Source organism: Neolamprologus multifasciatus, chromosome 6, assembly GCF_963576455.1.
Source record: "Neolamprologus multifasciatus chromosome 6, fNeoMul1.2, whole genome shotgun sequence".
Lineage (NCBI taxonomy): Eukaryota > Metazoa > Chordata > Actinopteri > Cichliformes > Cichlidae > Neolamprologus > Neolamprologus multifasciatus.
In genome coordinates, this window is record NC_140444.1 from 15,831,820 (window position 1) to 15,852,903 (window position 21,084).

General features: G+C 37.4%; 1 protein-coding gene across 1 annotated transcript; it reads left to right on the plus strand.

Annotated features, from left to right (window-relative positions):
* Positions 1-616: 616 nt before the first annotated feature.
* Positions 617-18,251, plus strand: jpt1a (Jupiter microtubule associated homolog 1a). The gene is made up of 5 exons (XM_085163807.1): positions 617-842; positions 3,104-3,246; positions 15,784-15,881; positions 16,160-16,187; positions 16,695-18,251. Exons 1-5 carry the CDS (start codon positions 787-789, stop codon positions 16,826-16,828), a joined length of 459 nt encoding a protein of 152 aa, XP_085019933.1. The 5' UTR covers positions 617-786; the 3' UTR covers positions 16,829-18,251.
* Positions 18,252-21,084: the final 2,833 nt, after the last annotated feature.

Consider the following 21,084-nt stretch of genomic DNA (forward strand, 5'->3'; position numbering starts at 1 on the left):
TTTGAATTTATCTTATTGTGTGTCACCTCCTGTCATGCTTCATTTCCTCATTTAGGGACATTTTGTTATACATCCCTTAAAATTTGGTACACTTGTGGTGAAAAGTTTATATACACTCACCATGAGCATGATCATGGTATTTTGGGGCTTTTAGAATCAGAATCAGAATACTTATTAATCCCAGAAGAAATTATGTATAAGTATGTGACAGTCAGCATGCCGTTAACGCATCCTCGGACTTCTTTGTACTGCTCTTTGTCCATGGTGGAAATATTTTACAGCATACATCTTTAATGACTTTAAAAAACAAGAAATCGGTGCACAAATTTGAAGATATTTTGGATTTGGATTTTCTCTAATCCACATGTTCAAAATATACATACGGTCCAGTTCTAACCAGAGAAAACCGGAAATATGAAAATTGGCTTCACACTTAAATTCGAAGGTGTCATTTTTGTTAATGGTTAGATAGCAAAGGGCAACTCCTCAGCTGCAAAATTTATATCCCTAAGCACACTAACATACAGTTTCACGTGAGCTAATTGAACCACAGAATCGCAGCCCCCTTTTTTTCCCACAGTTGTCTTATTTTATTTTGAAACAACAGCCGGAAGTGAGATCTCTTTCGTCGTTTAGTTCCACACTGGTCCTCTCAGACTGGAAGCAGGTTGACTGGGAGCCACCAGCTAGGGTGGATAGTGATGAGGTGGTGAAATACTGCTTATGAGAGTGTAGTTTGGTTGCATACTGATAGACTTAACATACTGTACGACATCTTGTGCAAAAATGACGACTACTACGACATTTCAAGGGATGGAGCCCGGTGCTAAAAACAGTTCCAGGTAAAAGGCGTCTTTCAGACCTCTGTGTATCCGTTAGCCATCCACCATGAAGCCAACAAGTCCAGCATCCTCTGACTTTACCCCAACGCGAAAACAGGCTAACGGAGAAAAATAGACGACCGTTTTGTTGTTGCCCCTGCCTGTAATTGTTACTAAGGCGCCTAGACATAGTTTGAAAGTAAAGCCGTCGACGATACAATTATAAAGCTTGCTACCACGCCTTCCTATTTTGCCCATCCGGATATAGCATTCGAACGTGAGCGTTAGTTAGCAAGACAACACGTCTGTACCGCTGCCTTTTGTGGAGAGAGGATGCTTAGCGAGCTGATGCAGACTAATCGTGGTTCCGAGGCCTTTTATGCCTTCGTGTGTTTGTACTGCATTTCCTGCTTGAGTATTTTGTGGTTATTGTTTGGAAAACGTAGGGGAGTAAATATATATTCATTCAGCTGGGTGGGGTTCCCGCAGATTTCTGATCAGGGAAGCGAGATTATTATCGGAGGTGCAGTAAGACATGCTTTAGTCTGTCTTGCATATGGTCTGATTGAGGCGAGGGCCATGTTACTGCTGGCCACACCTGACATCATATAGACCATACACTGAATTCCACGTGTATTGTATTCGTTTATTAGATGCAATGAACATCTGATTTAAGACCAAGATAAAAAACCAAAAAATAAATTAGCACTATTTAAACGAATGAGTTTTCAGAAAGTTATATGGTTATTGTAGCAAATTCAGTAGCACCATAATTACAGTGCACTTGTCACAGTATCATCACACTGTAAAAACACAAACTGTTGTTATCTTTAGGGTTTTTGGAAACGTATGCCAAAATAACATAAAATAACATAAAATCTGTACATTACATATTACATACATATACAGCATAGAAAATTTAAGTTTCCTCAATTATATAGTCTCAATTACCCATGTATAAGGCACATCTGTATAAGACACATCAGCTGGAATTAATTTGGTGCTAAAAGGTGCTCATAATACATTGTATTAATATAGTTTTGCAGTTGTCATAAGTTAGGTAATACAAAATGCAGTAGGAGATATGAGGATTAAAAAATATTTACTTTCACAATTTTTGAAGAATCAAGGTATTCTGACACCTGTCATTTATGCACAAACCATAAACACGCATACGCTATTTTTAAGCATAATAACTAGTATAATGTATCACATAAATCACAGGTTAGTAATAATTATTGTCATTATTATATTTAATTGTTTTAGTGCACCATACATGCCATACATTATTGATTTTGAAACGGCTCCTGTTATTTTCTAAAACTATATTTTTCCAGTTTTGCTTGTTTATTTTTATCAATACTGTTCTTACTTTCAGATAAATGTAGATTATACCTTTATTGCAATAACTTTATATATCGCAGATTTTCCACTGCCCATTACCCAGAGTTCTTTAATAGAATCCCATAATAGACTGGGGGTTTTTTTTGCACCAGTTATATATATATATATATATATATATATAATTAATATATTATTATAATATTATATTAAACTCTTCAAATACCATGATATCACATCTATAGATCTGAGGTTTCGGGTGTTATATTTATTTGATAGATATATCTCTCAAGTCTGTCTCGGTGTATGATATTCTAAACAGCAACTGAGTTGTGAGGTTATGTAGTGTAAAGAAAATTTTAGCCATTTAGTAATTTACATTTCTTTCTCTACCACTTAAAATCTGGCAGATGTACAGAAACCCATGGCTTAGTATTATAAATCTGTCTGATTCATTACCGGGTTAATCTAGTTTTGTTTTCACTTTTATTTTATGTTTCATTAAGAATTTTTAGTTTCAGTTATTTCAGTCAGTTAGTTGCTCATTTCGATTTAGTGATTTTGTTTTCTTTTTATTCGTTTATTTGTTTCGTCATTGTCAGTGTCCCCACAGCAGGGAGATCTGCATTTTTCATATGGCAGATTATTATTTTTGGCTGACCTTCCTGCTCATTGCCCAAGGGATCCATGGTTCCTTCCTGGAATGAACCTAATATGTTAGTTTTCAGTTTTGTTTTAGTTGATTATAAAAACCTGTAGTCGTGACTCTTACACACTCCCCCCACTGGGACGCTCATTGTTGTACGAGCCAAAACACAATTCACTGAATTTTCTTGATATGAGTATAAGCGAAGCATTAATTCTAAGGCATAACATTTAATAAATACATATAAATATTGGTAGAAAAGTGAGAAGAAACAGAAGAGTCTCTCTCTTTCCAGGGTTTTGCGCCCTCCTGGTGGTGGCTCCAACATTTCGCTTGGTGCAGATGAGGAGAAGCCGCCTGTCCGGAAAAACAAGATGGCGTCTAGCGTTTTTGCCGAGCCAGAAGACCCTTATGCTAATCGAAGGAACAACCCACCAGGTAATATCTGAATCACATCTGCACATATGTTGCTTTTATCAAAAAACCTACAGCTCAATTTGCCATAGCCATCTTATTTAGAAAATGTATCCAGAATCTGTTTCCAGTCATAATATTTCACACAGCGGGTTAGCTTCCCAAAAGATCATGATTATATATTGGACCAAAGGTTTGTCTCGTAAGCAACAAGTTTGCAGAAATCTTGAATATTTGTGTAGTTTTGACTGCTTCAATTCCTTGTTGAAGCACAGGGTTTATTGTTTAAAATTAAACTTTTCAGAATGGCCTTTTTAATGTAATTTAATTATTTTTATAGCGCCAATTCACAATAGCAGTAATTTTTTATTGTAGGATGAAGACCCTGTAATATTAGACAAAAAAAATCCCCAAACTACAGTATATTAAATGCAGTAGTGGTGTATAAACGAACAGGGAATGAAAAGCGATGAGTGAAGAAGAAATACTCAGTAGATCACAGGAACCCCCTTAGTAACCTAAGGCTATTACAGCATAACTAAAGAATGGTTCAGGGTAACTTGACCCAGTCCTAACTACATGCTTTGTCAGAAAGGAATGTTTTAAGCCTGATCAAAAAGTAGAGAGGGTCCCAAATCCAAACTGGGAGCTGGTCCCATAGTAGATTGACCTGTTAAGTTAACTTTTAAAAAACTACCAACTTTAAGTAAGCCTGCATTCTGAGAGTGAAGTGCTCTGTTAGAACACAAAGCCATGGGAGAACAGCAGTGGTTTATTTTCATAGTTTCTGTCAGGAAATTGCACCATTCTGGAGAAACTGAAGGCTTTTCAGGGAGCGTTTAGAGCAGACTGTTAGTAAGGATTTACAAAAGTCCAGCCTAGAAGTGTTAAATGTACAAACTAGCTTTTCAGCATCACGTTTCAGACTTTTTTTTGTGCAAGCTGAATGAAGTAAGTGCTACATATTTGTTTAATGTGCGTGTTGAAGGACATATTCTGATCAAAAATGACTGCAGGCTAAAGAATAAGTATCTGGTTAGACAACATGTGCCGAAGATTGTTAAGATGGAGTACAATAACTTCAAATGTCTGAATTGAGAGGTAGGAAATAAGAAGCATCCAGACCTTTATGTTTTTAACTCATACCTATAGCTTAACTAATTGATTTGTGTCATGTGGCCTTATGGATATATACATCCGGGTATCATCTGCATCATCTGAAAATAAATAGTCGTTGTCTCAGTGTAGAAACCTCTGGAACACCATGGTTTAATAAGTCTTATTGTTGCAGTGCTGAATATATACAGTTGTGGGTATGAATGTGATGGTAAGTTTGGTCTTTTAATGATTTCTTTGAAATATTATTGTGGTAGAATGATTGTACAGCATAGATCTTTAATGATTTTGAAAAACAAAAATGGGGTGCACAACTTGGAATTTGTTTATGATTTTTTTCTAATCCACACATGGTTAAAAGTATACATATACCCACTAATATTTGGTTAAATGGCACTTAGCAAGAAACCTCAACCTCGACCAGATGCTTTTAGTAGTCATTAACAAGCTTCTGGCATAATTCTGGCTGGATCTTTGACCGCTTGTTTTGGCTCATAGAGTTCATTTAAATTGGTTGGTTTCCTGGCACAGATTTGGCTTTTAGGCATAATTCACAAATCGTCAGTAGAGTTAAAAAGGGTTGGTCGGGGCTTTGGGTGGGCCATTCTAAATGGATTAGAGAAAGTCCAAAAGAAATGAAAACTTGTGCACCTAATTCTTGTATTTTTATAAATCATTAAAGATGTATGCTGTACAATGATTCCATCCCGAAAAAAAGAAGTTCAAAGAAATGATAGAAAAACCAAACTTACCATGACATTCATGCACATGACAATGGTATGTAGAATTTTGGCCTTAAGTGTACTTTCCTAAATGTAGATTGATGCACAACAACAAAAAAACACCGAAAAAAGGAAATGAAACTAGACATGAGGTAAATATGATGCTAGGTATTGCAATTTTTATTTGCTTCTCTTGTTCCAGAGCATTTCCCCAAGTGAGCACGAGACACACCTAAAAACAAAATAAATTATTTAAACATCAACATAATTTTAAAAGTACATCTTACAAAAGAGGTCTACGCATACAGCTAGCACAAGCATTTCTCATGCTTTCCGACCTTTGGAAAAAATCTAAATAAAACTCAAAGTTTATTGTGATAGATACTTTCTTTTAAACAATATAGCTACAAAAATGGCTCTTCAATACCGAATGGCTACTGTAAATTTGAAGATCTCAGGGTCTCTAGTGAAACAGTTTTTAATGTATGATATTAGAAATATATTATAAATTGTCATTAGTAAATTTATCCTTGTATCATTTGGGGAAATTGCCTCTGGATACCTTTTGGCAACTTAAGATAGACACTGTTGTGATAGGCCTGTAAAAAAAGTGGTAGGAAGTATCACATACAATGGTGTGTTGGTGGAAAGTCCAGAGACGTGAATAACCATGTGATGACATCAGTGTAAAATACACTTCACCAAGAAAGTAGCTGACATCAGGAAGCCTACATCAGGAAGTGTTCAAGGGTCTATTAATATATGGGGGAATTTACTGGTGAATGGAGAGTAGTTTAGTATTAACAATCTTTTCATCTGAGCCACACAATAAAGATTTGAGTAATACTATAGTACCTACAGGATCTTTTAAAGTCCTGTATGATTTCATACCAAATGCAAGAAAAGCTTCCATACAGTTCCTTCCTCCTTTTTTACTTCTCATATTGAGTGGTTAAAAGTAATAGTCCTCTCTTTGTTCTGAAAGTTTAAGCTGGATATAATTCACTCAAGCCCCATCTTTCAGTTCCTTCTTTTACTTCTCTGTGTTTTGGTGTTTTGAGAAGTGGGACACTTGTCCTGAGTTGTTTTGAACTTTGATTAAGCAGAGTAAGGTCTTCTTCGAATTAGCAGGCTCAAGTATATTTCTTTCCTTCTCCTTTTGAGAAGTGATTTACTCACAGTCACTGAGCAGGTTTGTTTTTTTCTGCTTACTTACCTAACCTGACCTGCAACTGCCACAGCATGTTTGTCAAAGACAAGAGAGAGTGTAAGAGATTTATGTGTTTACAGAGACACGTGGGGTGGTATGGGATCACATTACATTTCTGTTTAACACAGTAATGTAACGTTATTTTACTGAATTCAGTAATCAGATTATATTTACTAATCAAAAAGTTAATAAATGAATGCCAAGCATGGTTTTTTTTTTCCAATTATTTCCACAATGATTGATTTAAAAAGGGGAAAAAAAATCGAACATGGAATTTTTTTTCACATACTTCTGCACAGTCAGCTGATTCCAGTTGGCGTGCTTGGAGAAGGAAAATGGTAGAGTAGTTTACAGCTTTTTAGAAGTGGAGATATCTGCATTACTTATATTTCTCCTTTATAGCATTCAAGCCTTAGTTCGTACCTGTGGCTGTTTCTACAGTTGACTGGCCGCCGCTGCAAAGTACTCTCTGGGCTGGTGTTTAACTTTGCTGTTGTCTTTGTATTAAATCTTAAAGAAACAGCTTGTGTATCTCTTCATTAGAGTAGTAATTTGTGCCCTTGTTTGGGCTTGTAATTATGTGAAAATGCAATTCAGAAAATATTATGGAGTAAAACAAAAGTGATACAGTGAGTACTGTAACAAAATACCTAACAAATTTTTATTTTAGGTAACAAGTAATGTTACTACTATGATATAACAACATAAAATACCAAGACTGTAGCAATAGCATGAATAGGAATACATTTATCTGTTTATTTTTCATTGACCAAATGTCAAATTTTCAGTTGTTTCATGTCACGGTTCTCCATTGCATGCTTTTATAAGCTCAAAGTACACGTTCACATAAACTAATTATCATAAACACTTCCTTGTGCTTTCTCAGAAGTGGATTTATTGTAATCCTGTGACGTCATGAATGCTACCAAGTCTAGACTGTCTGGAAATAAAGCAACAGCCACTCTATCTGAATAAAACACATTTTTGTGCTCACTATGTTCAGAATATGATCACTTTATTAGGTACACCTGTTGGATTGTGCATTAACTAGAGATGGCACGATACCACTTTTTTATGACCGATACCAATATCATAAATTTGGATATCTGCCGATACCGATATGAATCCAATATAGTGTGTTTTTTAATCAATAAAATGTTTTTTTAATATCTTGCTGCATTTTGTATAAGTTTATACTCAAGTTTAAATAAATAACAACACTAAAGCTATTCTGTTATACCTGTATGTAAAAAATACACTGCGCCCAAAATATTTCATAGTTCAGCAACACTGATCAATCTAATAAACTTAAACCTACTCCATCCTCCCTATTCTGGTATTTTAAAGAGTACTTAGCAGAAATGTTAAGCAACCTAACTAATAGGGTTGCAAACTCCCAGCAAAAAAAAAGGGAACCACCCTCCACCTCATGATGCTTAATCGATGTAATCAAATTTAATTTGATGCAGGGGGAAAAATGCACAGAAATAAATTATTTTTCAAGAATAATTAAATAGATTCAACATCTTTCTTCAACAGAATTGCAGACTGCACAGATGGTACCTTCCCAAAGGAAAAAGTAGTATAGCTTACTAGGGTATATTAGACTTAACAGTTACTATATACAGTAATGGACTTCTATATATTTTACATAAGATTAAAACTTTGGGTGTAAGAGTCAGATAATTAATTATTAAAAGCTAGACATTTTAAATGAGAATAAGAAAGAAAAGTATGTCTTTGTGCCCCCTTTTCCCTGCTCATGTCCTATCGGCCCCCCTGGCTAAACTTTGCTAGATCCGCCCCTGCACAGTTACCAGCCGTCAGCTACGTAGAAAAGGATCCTGGTGTAGAAAGTAATATTAAATAAATTCTAACAACAGCTTATCAAGCTTAAACATGCTGCTGTTGTTCAGCCGCTGGTTTCCTCTTTCTGGTGAGAAGTGGGCCAAAACCAAGAAGAGAGACGGACTCGCGACAGAAAAGCCGATCAGCTGATCATTAAGCAGTTTCACGATTGAAGTAGCAGCAGGAGAGAGAGAGGCAGTCGCTCCATATATCTGTTGTTAAGCTTAACATGGGAATGCTTTACAGGCATTCAGAGATGAACTTACACACTTGCTTTACTTCTCTCTGGGAAAACTTCCTCGGAGATGAAATGCTGGTTCGCTAGCGAGGCTACAAATACACACAGCCACTCTATCACGTGATGCATACTGCTGCGACGTGCTACGATTATAAGCCGAGTTACGCCGTGTAGCAAGTTTTGTGAGGTGTTTTTTTGATATTTAATGGATCGGATTACATTTTTTATTTCTCACCGATATCCGATCCAGTAATTTGGGTCAGTATCAGACCGATACCGATACGTAATATCGGATTGGTCCATCTCTAGCATCTCTAGCAAATCAGTGTATTTAGCCATCCAGGCTAGTTTAATTGGATAAATAATGACTTGTGTCAGTGGTTTACCTGGTGGTGGAATGTACACTTTGGGTGTCTTAGTACCAATTGAGTAGGACAGCAACAAAAGATTATTTTGGCAGTCGGCTAATCTGCCAATGATTTTTTTTTGATTAATCAATTAATTCAATGCAATTCAATTTCATTTATACAGCGCCAAATCACAAAAACAGGAAAAATCCAAACTGGAAGCTGGTTCCACAGAAGAGGGGCCTGAAAACTAGGGTGGGTTTTGGTAATTGATTTATCGATTAAAATCGATTCTGGCTTGGATAACGTGATATCGATTCATTAAAATGCTGAATCAATTTTTAAATATAAATTTATTTTGCCCGAAATGCCAGAATCTCAGGTTAAACCTCACAAAATTTCAACAACCACCAAACAGCTAAAACAGTGAATGATAGCAGGTACACAGATTCTGCACTAAGATGTAAACACAAAGCGCGGACCCACCGGCATTGACACAGTCGGGGCTGAAAGCCGACAGCTCACTGATTTTGATGTTTCGGCGGGTCCGCGCTTTGTGTTTACGCCCTTTTTTGCACTAGATTCTGAAGCTGGAGGTTTTTATCTCTCTCCAAACAATATTGACCGAACCAGCAGCAAAAGAAGATCCAAACTACGCTTCACATTTTGCCTCACATATCTTGATTTCCCTTTCTTACTTTTGCTGTTTTGCTTCCAGCATGATAAAATCTCACTTCAGGCACAGCTCTCTGTCTCTTTTAGTGTACTTCAAGAACAGTTTCCCGTCTAAAAATCTCAGTTTTCTCCATTATTTGCTTGCTTATTACCCATGGCCGCTGTTTTTTTTCTTCCTTTTAATTACTTCTGAAAAGAAAGCCTCATTTCTGCAGTTAAATAGGCTACTGAACAAATTTAAACTTTTTAAAATTATGCAAAATGCTTAGCTAGGAACAATAAGTAACCTTGTAGTGCTGTGCTCTAATGGGGTGATATGGTACTACTACTGAGGTCATTGAGATAAGATGGGGCCTGATTATTTAAGACCTTGTATGTGAGGAGCAGGATTTTGAATTAAATTCTGGATTTAACAGGGAGCCAATGAAGGGGAGAAATATGCTTTCTTCTCTCTTTCTAGTCCCTGTTAGGACTCTTGCTGCAGCATTTTGGATTAACTGAAGGCTTTTCAGGGAATTTTTAGGACATCCTGGTAATAATGAAGTACAGTAGTCCAGCCTGAAAGTATTAAATACTAGAGATGGACCGATCCGATATTACGTATCGGTATCGGTCCGATACTGACCCAAATTACTGGATCGGATATCGGCGAGAAATAAAAAATGTAATCCGATCCATTAAATATCAAAAAAGCACCTCACAAAACTTGCTACACGGAGTAACTCGGCTCATAACTGTAGCACGTCGCAGCAGTGTGCATCACATGATAGAGCCCCTGTGTGTATTTGTAGCCTTGCTAGCAAACCAGCATTTCATCTCCGAGGAAGTTTTCCCAGAGAGAAGTAAAGCAAGTGTGTAAGTTCATCTCTGAATGTTTGTAAAGCGTTCCCATGTTAAGCTTAACAACAGATATATGGAGCGACTGCCTCTCTCTCTCTCTCTCTCTCTCTCTCTCCTGCTGCTACTTCAATCGTGAAACTGCTTAATGATCAGCTGATCGGCTTTTCTGTCGCGAGTCTGTCTCTCTTCTTTGTTTTTGGCCCACTTTGCACCAGAAAGAAGAAACCAGCGGCTGAACAACAGCAGCATGTTTAAGCTTGATAAGCTGTTGTTAGAATTTATTTAATATTACTTTCTAGACCAGGATCGTTTTCTACGTAGCTGACGGCTGGTAACTGTGCAGGGGCGGATCTAGCAAAGTTTAGCCAGGGGGGCCGATAGGGCATGAACAGGGAAAAGGAGGCACAAAGACATACTTTTCTTTCTTGTTCTCATTTAAAATGTCTAGCTTTTAATAAATAATTATCTGACTCTTACACCCAAAGTTTTAATCTGATGTAAAATACATAGAAGTCCATTACTGTATATAGTAACTGTTAAGTCTAATATACCCTAGTAAGCTATAGTACTTTTTCCTTTGGGAAGGTACCATCTGTGCAGTCTGCAATTCTGTTGAAGAAAGATGTTGAATCTATTTAATTATTCTTGAAAAATAATTTCTTTCTGTGCATTTTCCCCCTGCATCAAATTTAATTTGATTACATCGATTAAGCATCATGAGCTGGAGGGTGGGGGGTGGTTCCCTATTTTTTTTTTGCTGGGAGTTTGCAACCCTATTAGTTAGGTTGCTTGATATTTCTGCTAAGTACTCTTTAAAATACCAGAATAGGGAGGATGGAGCAGGTTTACGTTTATTAGATTGATCAGTGTTGCTGAACTATGAAATATTTTGGGCGCAGTGTATTTTTTACATACAGGTATAACAGAATAGCTTTAGTATTGTTATTTATTTAAACTTGAGTATAAACTTATACAAAATGCAGCAAGATATTAAAAAAAAAACGTTTTATTGATTAAAAAACACTATATCGGATTCATATCGGTATCGGCAGATATCCAAATTTATGATATCGGTGTCGGTATCGGACATAAAAAAGTGGTATCGTGCCATCTCTATTAAATACATGAACTAGTTTTTCAGAGTCCCTCTGAGACAAGATATTTTTAATTTTAGAGATATTGTGCAAATGGAAGAAAGCAGTCCTACATATTTGTTTGATATTTGTTTTGAATGACATATCCTGGGGAAAAATGACTGACATTCTAAAAATAACAGTGTTATTGGAGGCCAAGGTAATGCCATCCAGAGTAAGTATCTGCTTAGATACCATATTTCTAGGAATTTTAGGGCCGAGTACAATAACCTCAGTTTTATCTGAATTAAGAAGCAGAAAGTTAGCGGCCATCCAGGTCTTTATGTCTTTAAGACATTCCTGCATTTTAACTATTTGGTGTGTGTCATCTGACTTCATGGACAGATAGAGCTGGGTGTCATCTGTATAGCAGTGAAAATATATACTATGTCTTATGATGATACTGCCTAAGTGAACCATGTATAATATAAATAGAATTGGTCCTAGCACTGAACCCTGTGGATCTCCATAATTAACCTAGGTTTGTGTAGACAACTGTCCATTTGCATGAACAAATTGGAGTCTTTTAAATAGATATGATACAAACTACTGCAGCGCTGTACCTGTAATACACACAGCGTGCTCTGCTCGCTCTAATAGAATATTATGGTCAACAGTATCAAACGCTGCACCGAGGACTAGCGGGACAAGAGATGAGTCCACCGTCAAAGGCCACAAAAAGATCATTTGTAACCTTCACTAAAGCTGTTTCTGTGCTGTGATGAGCTCTGAAACCTGACTGAAACTCTTCAAATAAGCCTCTGCAGATGATCTGTTAGCTGTTTGACAACTACTCTTTCAAGGATTTTTGATATGAAAGGAAGGTTGTAGATTGGCCTATAATTAGCCAAGACGGTTTATCTACTGCTAGCTTGAAATCCTGTGGTAGCCCATTATTAGAGATTGATGGATCATATTTAGAATTGAAGCATTAATTAATGGCAGGACTTCTTTGAGCAGTTTTGTAGGAATGGGGTCTAAAAGACATGTTGATGGTTTGGAGGAAGTAATTACTGAAGTTAACTCAGAAAGATCAATTGGAGAAAAAGACTCTAAATATCAATGGTATGAAAGTAGCTGTGGATAATGTTACATATATGAGTTGATTATGAGTCTTTTTTTTTTTCTCTAATGGTAAACATTTTTTTTGTGAAGAAGTAGGGTTGTTCTTATTTTCTTAAATCAGTGAAGATGTTCTAACTTTACAGAGGGCTTTTTCAAAAAGCAGCAAACTATTCTTCCAAGCTAAATGATGACCTTCTAAATTTGTATAACACCTTTTCTTCTCCAGCTTACCAGTTACCTGCATTAAGGTGCGCGTTTTACAGTTACACCAGGGAGTCAAGTACTTCTGATTTGAGGCCTTATTTTTCACAGGAGCTACAGTAGCCAGAGTCGTACGTAGTGAGGAGGCAAAGTTATTAACAAAATAATCGACCTCTGTTAGTAGCGTTCAGGTAGCTTCTCTGCTCTGTGTTGGTACAGGGCTTTGAAGATGACAACAGTGGGTGGATTATATTCTTTAACTTAGTTACAGCACTTTCAGAAATACATCTACTGTGAAATCTACTCCCCACTGCTGTGTAATCTATTATTGTAAATTTAAATGTTATTAGGAAATGATCAGACGGGAGATGGTTTTCAGGAAGCACTATTAAATGTCAGTTTCTATGCCATATGTTAAAACAAGATCTAGAGTGTGATTAAAGTGGTGGGTGGGTGCTTTTACATTTTGAGAGAAGTCAGTTGAGTCTAATAACGGATTAAATGCCGTGTCGTGACACCAGTGTGTGGACATTTTAAATGTCCGCACATTGCAGGGGTGCTGCTGTGGAAGAAAAGTTGTTTTTTGTGAAATTTCTCCCACACAGAAGTCTCTGTCTTGATCTTCTTCCATTATTCCACTTGTCTCTCATTGAAAACGCTAGATCCAGGTGAACAGAATCAACTATTTGGGATTTCCTCTCTTTGGTTCACCGTTGTTTTCGCTGCATTTTTCTTTGTTAGTATTAAGCTCAGTCTTAGCAGACTATGAGAGAGATAGTGCCCCCATATCTCCCTGTAGTGTATTGCAGATATAAAAACATATTTATTTGGTTTTAGAATATGACACATCAACATCAAAATTGCATGTTGACAATTTTTCAAGTCACTACAACCCTACAGTTGAGCATTGTCTGAATGCAACAGCCTTCCTGAATAGTTTTGCAGACAATGCTCCAAGTTTTCATGACCACAATGTACTAATCTTCTTATAGCTGCTTCCTGTAGGATAGTATACCATGCCACAAAGCTCAAACCATCTCATGTTCGTTTCTTGAACAATGTGCTCACTGTACTCAAATTGCCCGATCATTCACCTGAGCGTCTTTGCATTGTGCTGAACCGGAAGATTTCCATAATGGATTTCTGTCAAATCTGCAGCAACTACATATCAGTATGGATCAATGTCTCTGAGTTTCCAGCACCTTGTTGAATCTCTGACAGAAAGAATTAAGAAAGTTCTGAAAGCAAAATATGGGACCTAAACAATACCAGTAAAGTGTAGCTAAAAATAAAAAGTGAGCACTAAATGTAATTTTAACACAGAAGTTACTCTTCAAACTATGGAAATTACAGGTGGAAGTGTAATTTGAAATAAAATGTGTAGTATTACCCTGTAGATTATGCGTAGGATATAGTACAAATACTTAAAAATGAAAATGCTTAAAATGAATTTTTAATAGCAGTGCTTGCGTCAGTGGATTATTTTGCACCTGCTGTACACACACAGTAATGTGTGTACAAGCCAGATGTTCTTATTGGCAAAGACCTAAAACCCCAAATGCTAGAGTACTCACTCATGACTTCATGATTTACAAAGACAAACAACTCCTGCGTGTCAAATATTTTATCCTTTACATATTTGGGGAAAGTAAAAACAAATGGCAGTAAAATGTTTAAGTGCAGATGACTCTGCTAGACAGATGTAGCATGTTAGAAAGAGTTATTTAATGAGGGATGAGAACATTTTTGTATCTGTCCTTGTGGCAACAGAGCTCAGTCTGTTAGAGAAAGTGCTCTGCTGACTATCCAGTTAAGTGGTGCACAGGGTGATTTAGTTTATCATGACCTCATAAGGTCACATTTTCGGAAAATCCTGTGAATGCAATAACTTGAGAACAAGGCGAATTTATACCACAGGTGTATCTACTAGGTGGCTGCAGAGTAGCACTGATGGCCGACTCACCAGCATCGGTGCCGGTGACACCGAGAGATGTGATGTTAGCAGGATTGGCAGGCATTCATTCAGCCCAAAAAGTCAGTTGGTCCTTTAGAATAAGCTGTAAGTAAGCTGGTACCTTTTATCTGATATAATAAATGTGCAAAAAAGATAATACTGAAAAGTTTAAGAAGTTCATATTACGTAGTTGAAATGTCACATTAAGCTGTTGTCGATTTGGAGAATAGGACCACTTTTGTTCCGTGAGAACAAATTATAAAAATGTAAATTTGCCTTTTTGGCCTTCTTCTCTACCCCCAATCATGTGCTGATAGACAGTATTTCTGAATAGCCGTTATTTATACCGAAACTGACAGACACATGCGTTGCTGTTAGGCTTGTGAATAAGGGTACTGAGAATGAATCAGAAACCCCCCGGAGGCGAAAAGGAAATGGCCTACACAGTAAAAGTGGCCTACGCAGGAGAACATGACTGCGCATCTAAATTAACCTCAGTGTGAAAATGGTTGTTGTAAGACGGACATTTCGTGCGAAAGTGTAACTAAAGAAATGTCAAACTTCCCCAGAGCACAATTTAAAACTGGAAGGTCATATGTAGGAGTCCAGTCAGTGCGCAGCTGTTTGAATAGCTTCTATCATGAGATTGTTATTTCCTGTCTTCACAAATGTCATTTGTTACTTGCAAATATTTCATGGGAAACTGAAAATGTGTCATTTATCTGCTTATAATCAGGCCATTTATTACATATTTGCATCTGGTTGCATTTGGATGCATCGATCAATGCTCTCTGATTTAGGTGTCGTTGTTTTGTGTTGTTTTTCAATTAGATTTTGTAGAAAATCTGTGAAGAACGAAGTGTGGAGGATTGTGTCAGTCAGGCATGTCTGACAGTTGGCTCGGCTTAGGTTTTTTTTAAATCTCCGGGGTCTCATTGCCTCAGAGAAGTTTTAATGCCCCAATTCTCAGATGTTGTTATTCAGTGATGTTTTTTTGAGATGCCTTTTTATATTTGCCACTGGTGGATCATTAAAACACAATTCTTGAGACATGCTGGCAGTGATAAGGGATAGTCCCATATGTCTGTCTGCCTGTCTGTCCAGCTCTGCAGTCCAGACTGAAACAGCTCAACACAGACACACATATAATACGTGTTTATTTAAATTGGGATTGTCTTTCTCGTTATTCCCAATATTTCATTCCTCTTCTAGGCGGGAAACCAACAGGTGTGCTGTGTGGAGAGCCATCGGCCCCCCTGAGGAGAGGAGGAAATCATACTACCAGTCACTTGGGGGACACGCCCACCACAGTAAGACAAAGGCTCAGATCATGAGATGCACAGAGAAAGGAAGTGAAACTTAAGGCCAAACAAACACCAAGAAACAGCTTAAGTACAAACTATTTAAAGTATCAATGTTTTATTCTTCTTCCTTTTGAGAAATTACCAAATGACACTTGGGTTGTAACTAGTGCTATTGAACTGCGCTGTGAATGTGCGTTTTTCCATCAAAACAGATTCAAGTTGTTCAAAGTTCCTTTATGATGTTGTCAAACATTCATCCTTTCTTTTCTGCTTATCTTGATTAGGATGGAGATATCTCTGTACGTGAAAATGGTAAGAGCATGTTTCTTGATCACATCATTGTTATTTTAGTTCGAAACCTCCCTGCACCCCAACTGTTGGCACATTTATACAAGTCAGTTTTAATATAATACTTACAACACATACACAGAAAGGAGAGGGAAAGAAACACTGACATGGTAATATTATTATTCCCCCAGTCTGCCTCCCTGAGTTAACTATACATAAAGTTTAATGGTCTGCTTGAATTTAGAGTTGTAGAACCAGTTTACCAGGGGAAACTAAATATGTGCAAAGAAAAATAACTTTCAAGCTTAGTGTTCATTTGAAAACAGGGCAGGAGAAGCAAATTATTGTTATCTGCAGTTGAGTTGAAATGGAGAGTAAACTGAAAACAACAGGAAACACCCACATCCAATGGCATTCATAGTTTGTTTAGAGAGTGAACACGATAAACTTGACACACAGACTGTGCTTTCAAGTAGAAGTCATAAGGGAACATTTCCTTATTTATTTTGTAAACTGTCTTTTGATGCTCAGAAAACAGTGCTGCTGAGCCTGAAGCAGTTCGAGAGCAGCAAGATGAGGCCCCCCAGGCTGAGGAACCCTGTGCAGGACTACCATCTGGCCGCCGAAACCCCCCGGGGGGCAAGTCCAGCCTGATCCTTGGTTGAAAGCCACTCGACTACCCCTCCTTACCTCCATTCATCTTCGAACATCTTTTTTATTTAAAGCAAGAATCCCCAGCTCATTTGTCTGTCCTGCAGGAATCCTCTGATGTCCAGCAGACACCCGTCTCCTCCGCACCCCCAAGTGCATTGTTTTGATACCTCTTTTTTGAAAACCGTTTTGTACTGTTTTTATTGTTTGTTTATTTTGACAGAAGCACTTTATGTATTTCTATGTATACAGTTCAAAGTCTGCCTTTACCTCTGAAATGCATTTGACCTGCCAGGTAGGGTACAAGGCTCACATTTCTCACATCAGCCAAATGGTAAATCTCCCCTAACTTTAATGCAACAGCACAAGCTGTGAATGAATAGAGAAGCATTTTGTAGAACACAAGCAAAGGAAAAAAAGCTTTTGCTCCGTGTTGATCTTTGACCCCATCTTGCATGCATGTCCAGTCTTTAACGTATGAATGTGAGAAGAAACATAACTGTGAATTTTCTTCCGTTTAATCTGTTAAATACTTTTTCTTTTTTTTGTTGTGAAACAATTCTTGTTCTCGTTGTTGCATGAAGTTGGACTCTTTCTACTGATTATAGTATTATTATCCACAGGATTCTCATAAATTACTGTCATTATGATCTGGAAAATGCAGACATTTGTCTTCAGTTGAGTACTGTAGGGTCACATGCCAGGTAAAATAAAAAAAACAAAACAAAAAAAACAAAAGAAAGTTGGAACAAGCTGTTTTTGCTACTGTCTCGAGCATTAGATTATTGTAACCCCAGTGCCGGTTTTAAGTGCCCCGTGTTTTTATAGGTAAAATTTACTCCAAATTTTACTCTAAAGTGCGCCTGTTTGTGTGTTAGGCTACAGCATCAAACAAGGTTGGGTTTCTTAATTGCATCCTACCAGTATCACAGATGGGTGTTTTTTCCATTGCATTTGCATTGAAAATCCATGGACTTTTTATAGTCCCGACAGCTGTGTTCCTGGTAAACCCATCCTAGATTTGACAAGTGACCTTATGACAACCCAGCCTTCTTTTCACTGCTCTCCCCCTTTTATACATTAGTTGGTATTCTTGCTCACTGGAAATTTAGAACAATCTTTCTGTAACTTTCACGTGGCATTATTCCAACCAAAATTCTTCTACTTGCTTCTGTCCTCTTGAGTCACCTGCATGGCAGCAAGCTGTCACGCAAGAAAATCTGCATTTTAAGTTTGCATTGTTTAGTGTTGTGTCTTTCTCTTATGTTTATTATGATGCAGCGCTTGCATCATACCATTTCCTGTTGCTGGATGTAAGTCACTGCTGAAATTTAAAATCAATAAATGGCACAAGTGGACATTGACATTAAATCAGTTTTGACCATCGGGTGTGTTTGTATATTTGTAGTGGCTGTTAGTTCGTTTCACTTGGGGGGGGGGAAACTTTGCAGCCACTAATTTTCCTGATTAATAAAATAAAATATTATTTGAACAGTTACACCTTCTTGAGCTATGACTCAGTATTTGTGTTTTACCCCTCAGCTATAAAAGGCTGATGAGGTATGGTCAACCAAGTGGGCGACCAAAGTTTGTGAATGTGAGAAAGAGGAGATGTAGGATTGGTGTTTCTACTAAAAATCAGGGTCAAGTTGGAAGCTCAGTAACCTTGACCTCAAGGTCAGAGGTCAAGTTTTCTCAATCTTGTGAATGAGATGACTCAAGAAGAAAATCACTTAGGGTTTTGGAATTGATACTATAGCTGCATCTTCTTAATATCTTGGATTAATTTGAATCTCAGTGATCTTGACCTTAAGGTCTGAGGTCAACTTTTCTGATAATCTTGTGAATGCTCAAGGACTTTTAAACTGATACGATAGGTGTGTAGCTGAGGTTATGGGTAATTTTAATCACTTATACAGAATTTAAAGTACCACTGGAGTGACAGTCCCAGAGTCAAGTACAGAAGTCAAGCACTGTTTTGAGGGCAAAAATATGTTTGTTAACCATTATAAAAAACAAAAATGATAATAAACATGACACAAAATATAAACTGAGTATTATAAAAGTATATAAAGTATTGGTCAAATATTTTCATGGTTGTAGCAATCAGTGGTTACACAAATATAAAACAATCACACTTAACAAACCTGATTGAAAGAAGTAGAAGACTGTCTGATGTGTTGCATTCTTATTTTTATGTGACTCTGACCACATGTGCTGAACACATGTCGCCTTGAGGCGACATTTGTTGTGATTTGGCGCTATATAAATAAAATTGAATTGAATTGAATTGAATTGAATTGAATTGAATTGAATTGAATTGAATTGAACAGACTGCATTGAATAAAAGCCTTTAGAAATACCAAAAAAGTACCAGGCACCACATGTGGTCTTTAAGTTACAAGAAACTAAATGAACACTCTGATAACACATCAGGTTTCAATGTAATGTTATGGACTGGGTAGTGTGTTATAAACGAAAGGATGCCATATCATGGAAACAGAAATTATCAGCCTACAGAGGGCTGAATTTAAAGACGCCTCGAAAATCAAAGTGGAAAAAATGATGCGGCTGACAAGTGTATTGTAGTATTTGTATGCATGTCTGTCAGTGCAGGAGAATTTTTGTCCCAGGTCAGAACTGCTGACAACAGGAGGGAAAATTCTTAAAAACACTATGGATGCCCTGGAGGACCCTCTAGGTCCAACCTGTTGGCGATGGATGGACCAAACCATCATGCCACAGAGGTGTTCTGCCTTTCTTGGACTTTCTCTCTATGCTCTTGAGAAAAAAATGTCAGTCCTCCATCTGTAAAACCATTCATGTCTTGGGCCTTGTCAGATTGTTGCCCCTCTAGTGCGCCTGTTGATACAGTATCTCACAAAAGTGAGTACACCCCTCACATTTTTGTAAATATTTTATTATATCTTTTCATGGGATAACATTGAAGATATGACACTTTGATACAATGTAAAGTAGTTAGTTTACAGCTTGTATAACACTGTAAATTTGATGTCACCTTAAAATAACTCAACTTACGGCCATTATTGCCTAAAACCATGGTAACAAAAGTGTGTACATCTCTAAATGAAAATGTCCAAATTGTGCCCAATTAGCCATTTTCCCTCACTGGTGTCATGTGGCTCACTAGTGTTACAAGGTCTCAGGTGCAAATGGGGAACATATGTGTTAAATCTGGTGTTATTGTTCTCACTCTCTCTCTTATACTGGTTACTGGAAGTTTAACACATCATGGCAAAGAATTCTCTGAGAATCTGAAAGAGAGATTACGTCACATAAAGATGACCTGAGACCTGAGACCAAGATAAACTTATTTGGTTCAGATGGTATCAAGGGTGTGTGGCTGCAAACAGGTGAGGAGTACAAAGTCAAGTGAGTCTTGCCTACAGTCAAGCATGGTGGTGGGATGTCATTGTTTGGGGCTGCATGAGTGCTGCTGGCACTGGGGATCTACAGTTAATTGAGGGAACCATGAATGTCAACATGTACTGTGACATAGTGAAGCAGAGCATGATCCCCTCCCTTCAGAGACTGGGCCACAGGACAGTATTCCAACATGATATAACAACCCCAAACACATTTCCAAAAAGACCAGTGCCTTGCTAAATACTGAGGGTAAAGGTACTTGACTCGCCAAGCATGTCTCCACAAATAAAGCCTATTGAGCATCTGTGGGGAATCCTCAAATGGAAGATGGAGGAGCGCAAGGTCTCTAACATCCACCTGCACAATGATGCCATCATGAAGGAGTGGAAGAGGATTCCAGTGGCATCTTGTGACGCTCTAGTGAACTCCATGCCCAACAAAGTTAAGGCAGTGTTGGAAAATAATGGTGGCCACACAAAATATTGACACTTTGGGCACAGTTTGGACATTTTAACTTAAGGGTGTACTCACTTTTGCTGCCAGCAGTTTAGACATTAATGGCTGTATGTTGAGGTATTTTAAGGTGACATCAAAGTTACTCAAAAAATGTAAATTCTGTACTCACTTCTGTAAGATAATGTAATTTCATTAACTGACCAGAACAATATCTCAGATGTTTAACTAACTTGATGCTATACTCTAAATAAAAAGTGTTCCGTAATTATCCTTTTCATCTAGGCCTGTACAAAAAACATGAATGAAAAAGCTTTCATTTTGCTAAAATGCCCAAATTCGAACATTTTTCTGTGGATTGAAGCTAATCCAGTGCTAATGCCTCCTGTTAACGTTGCTGACAATACATTAGAATTCTTTATTGAACAAA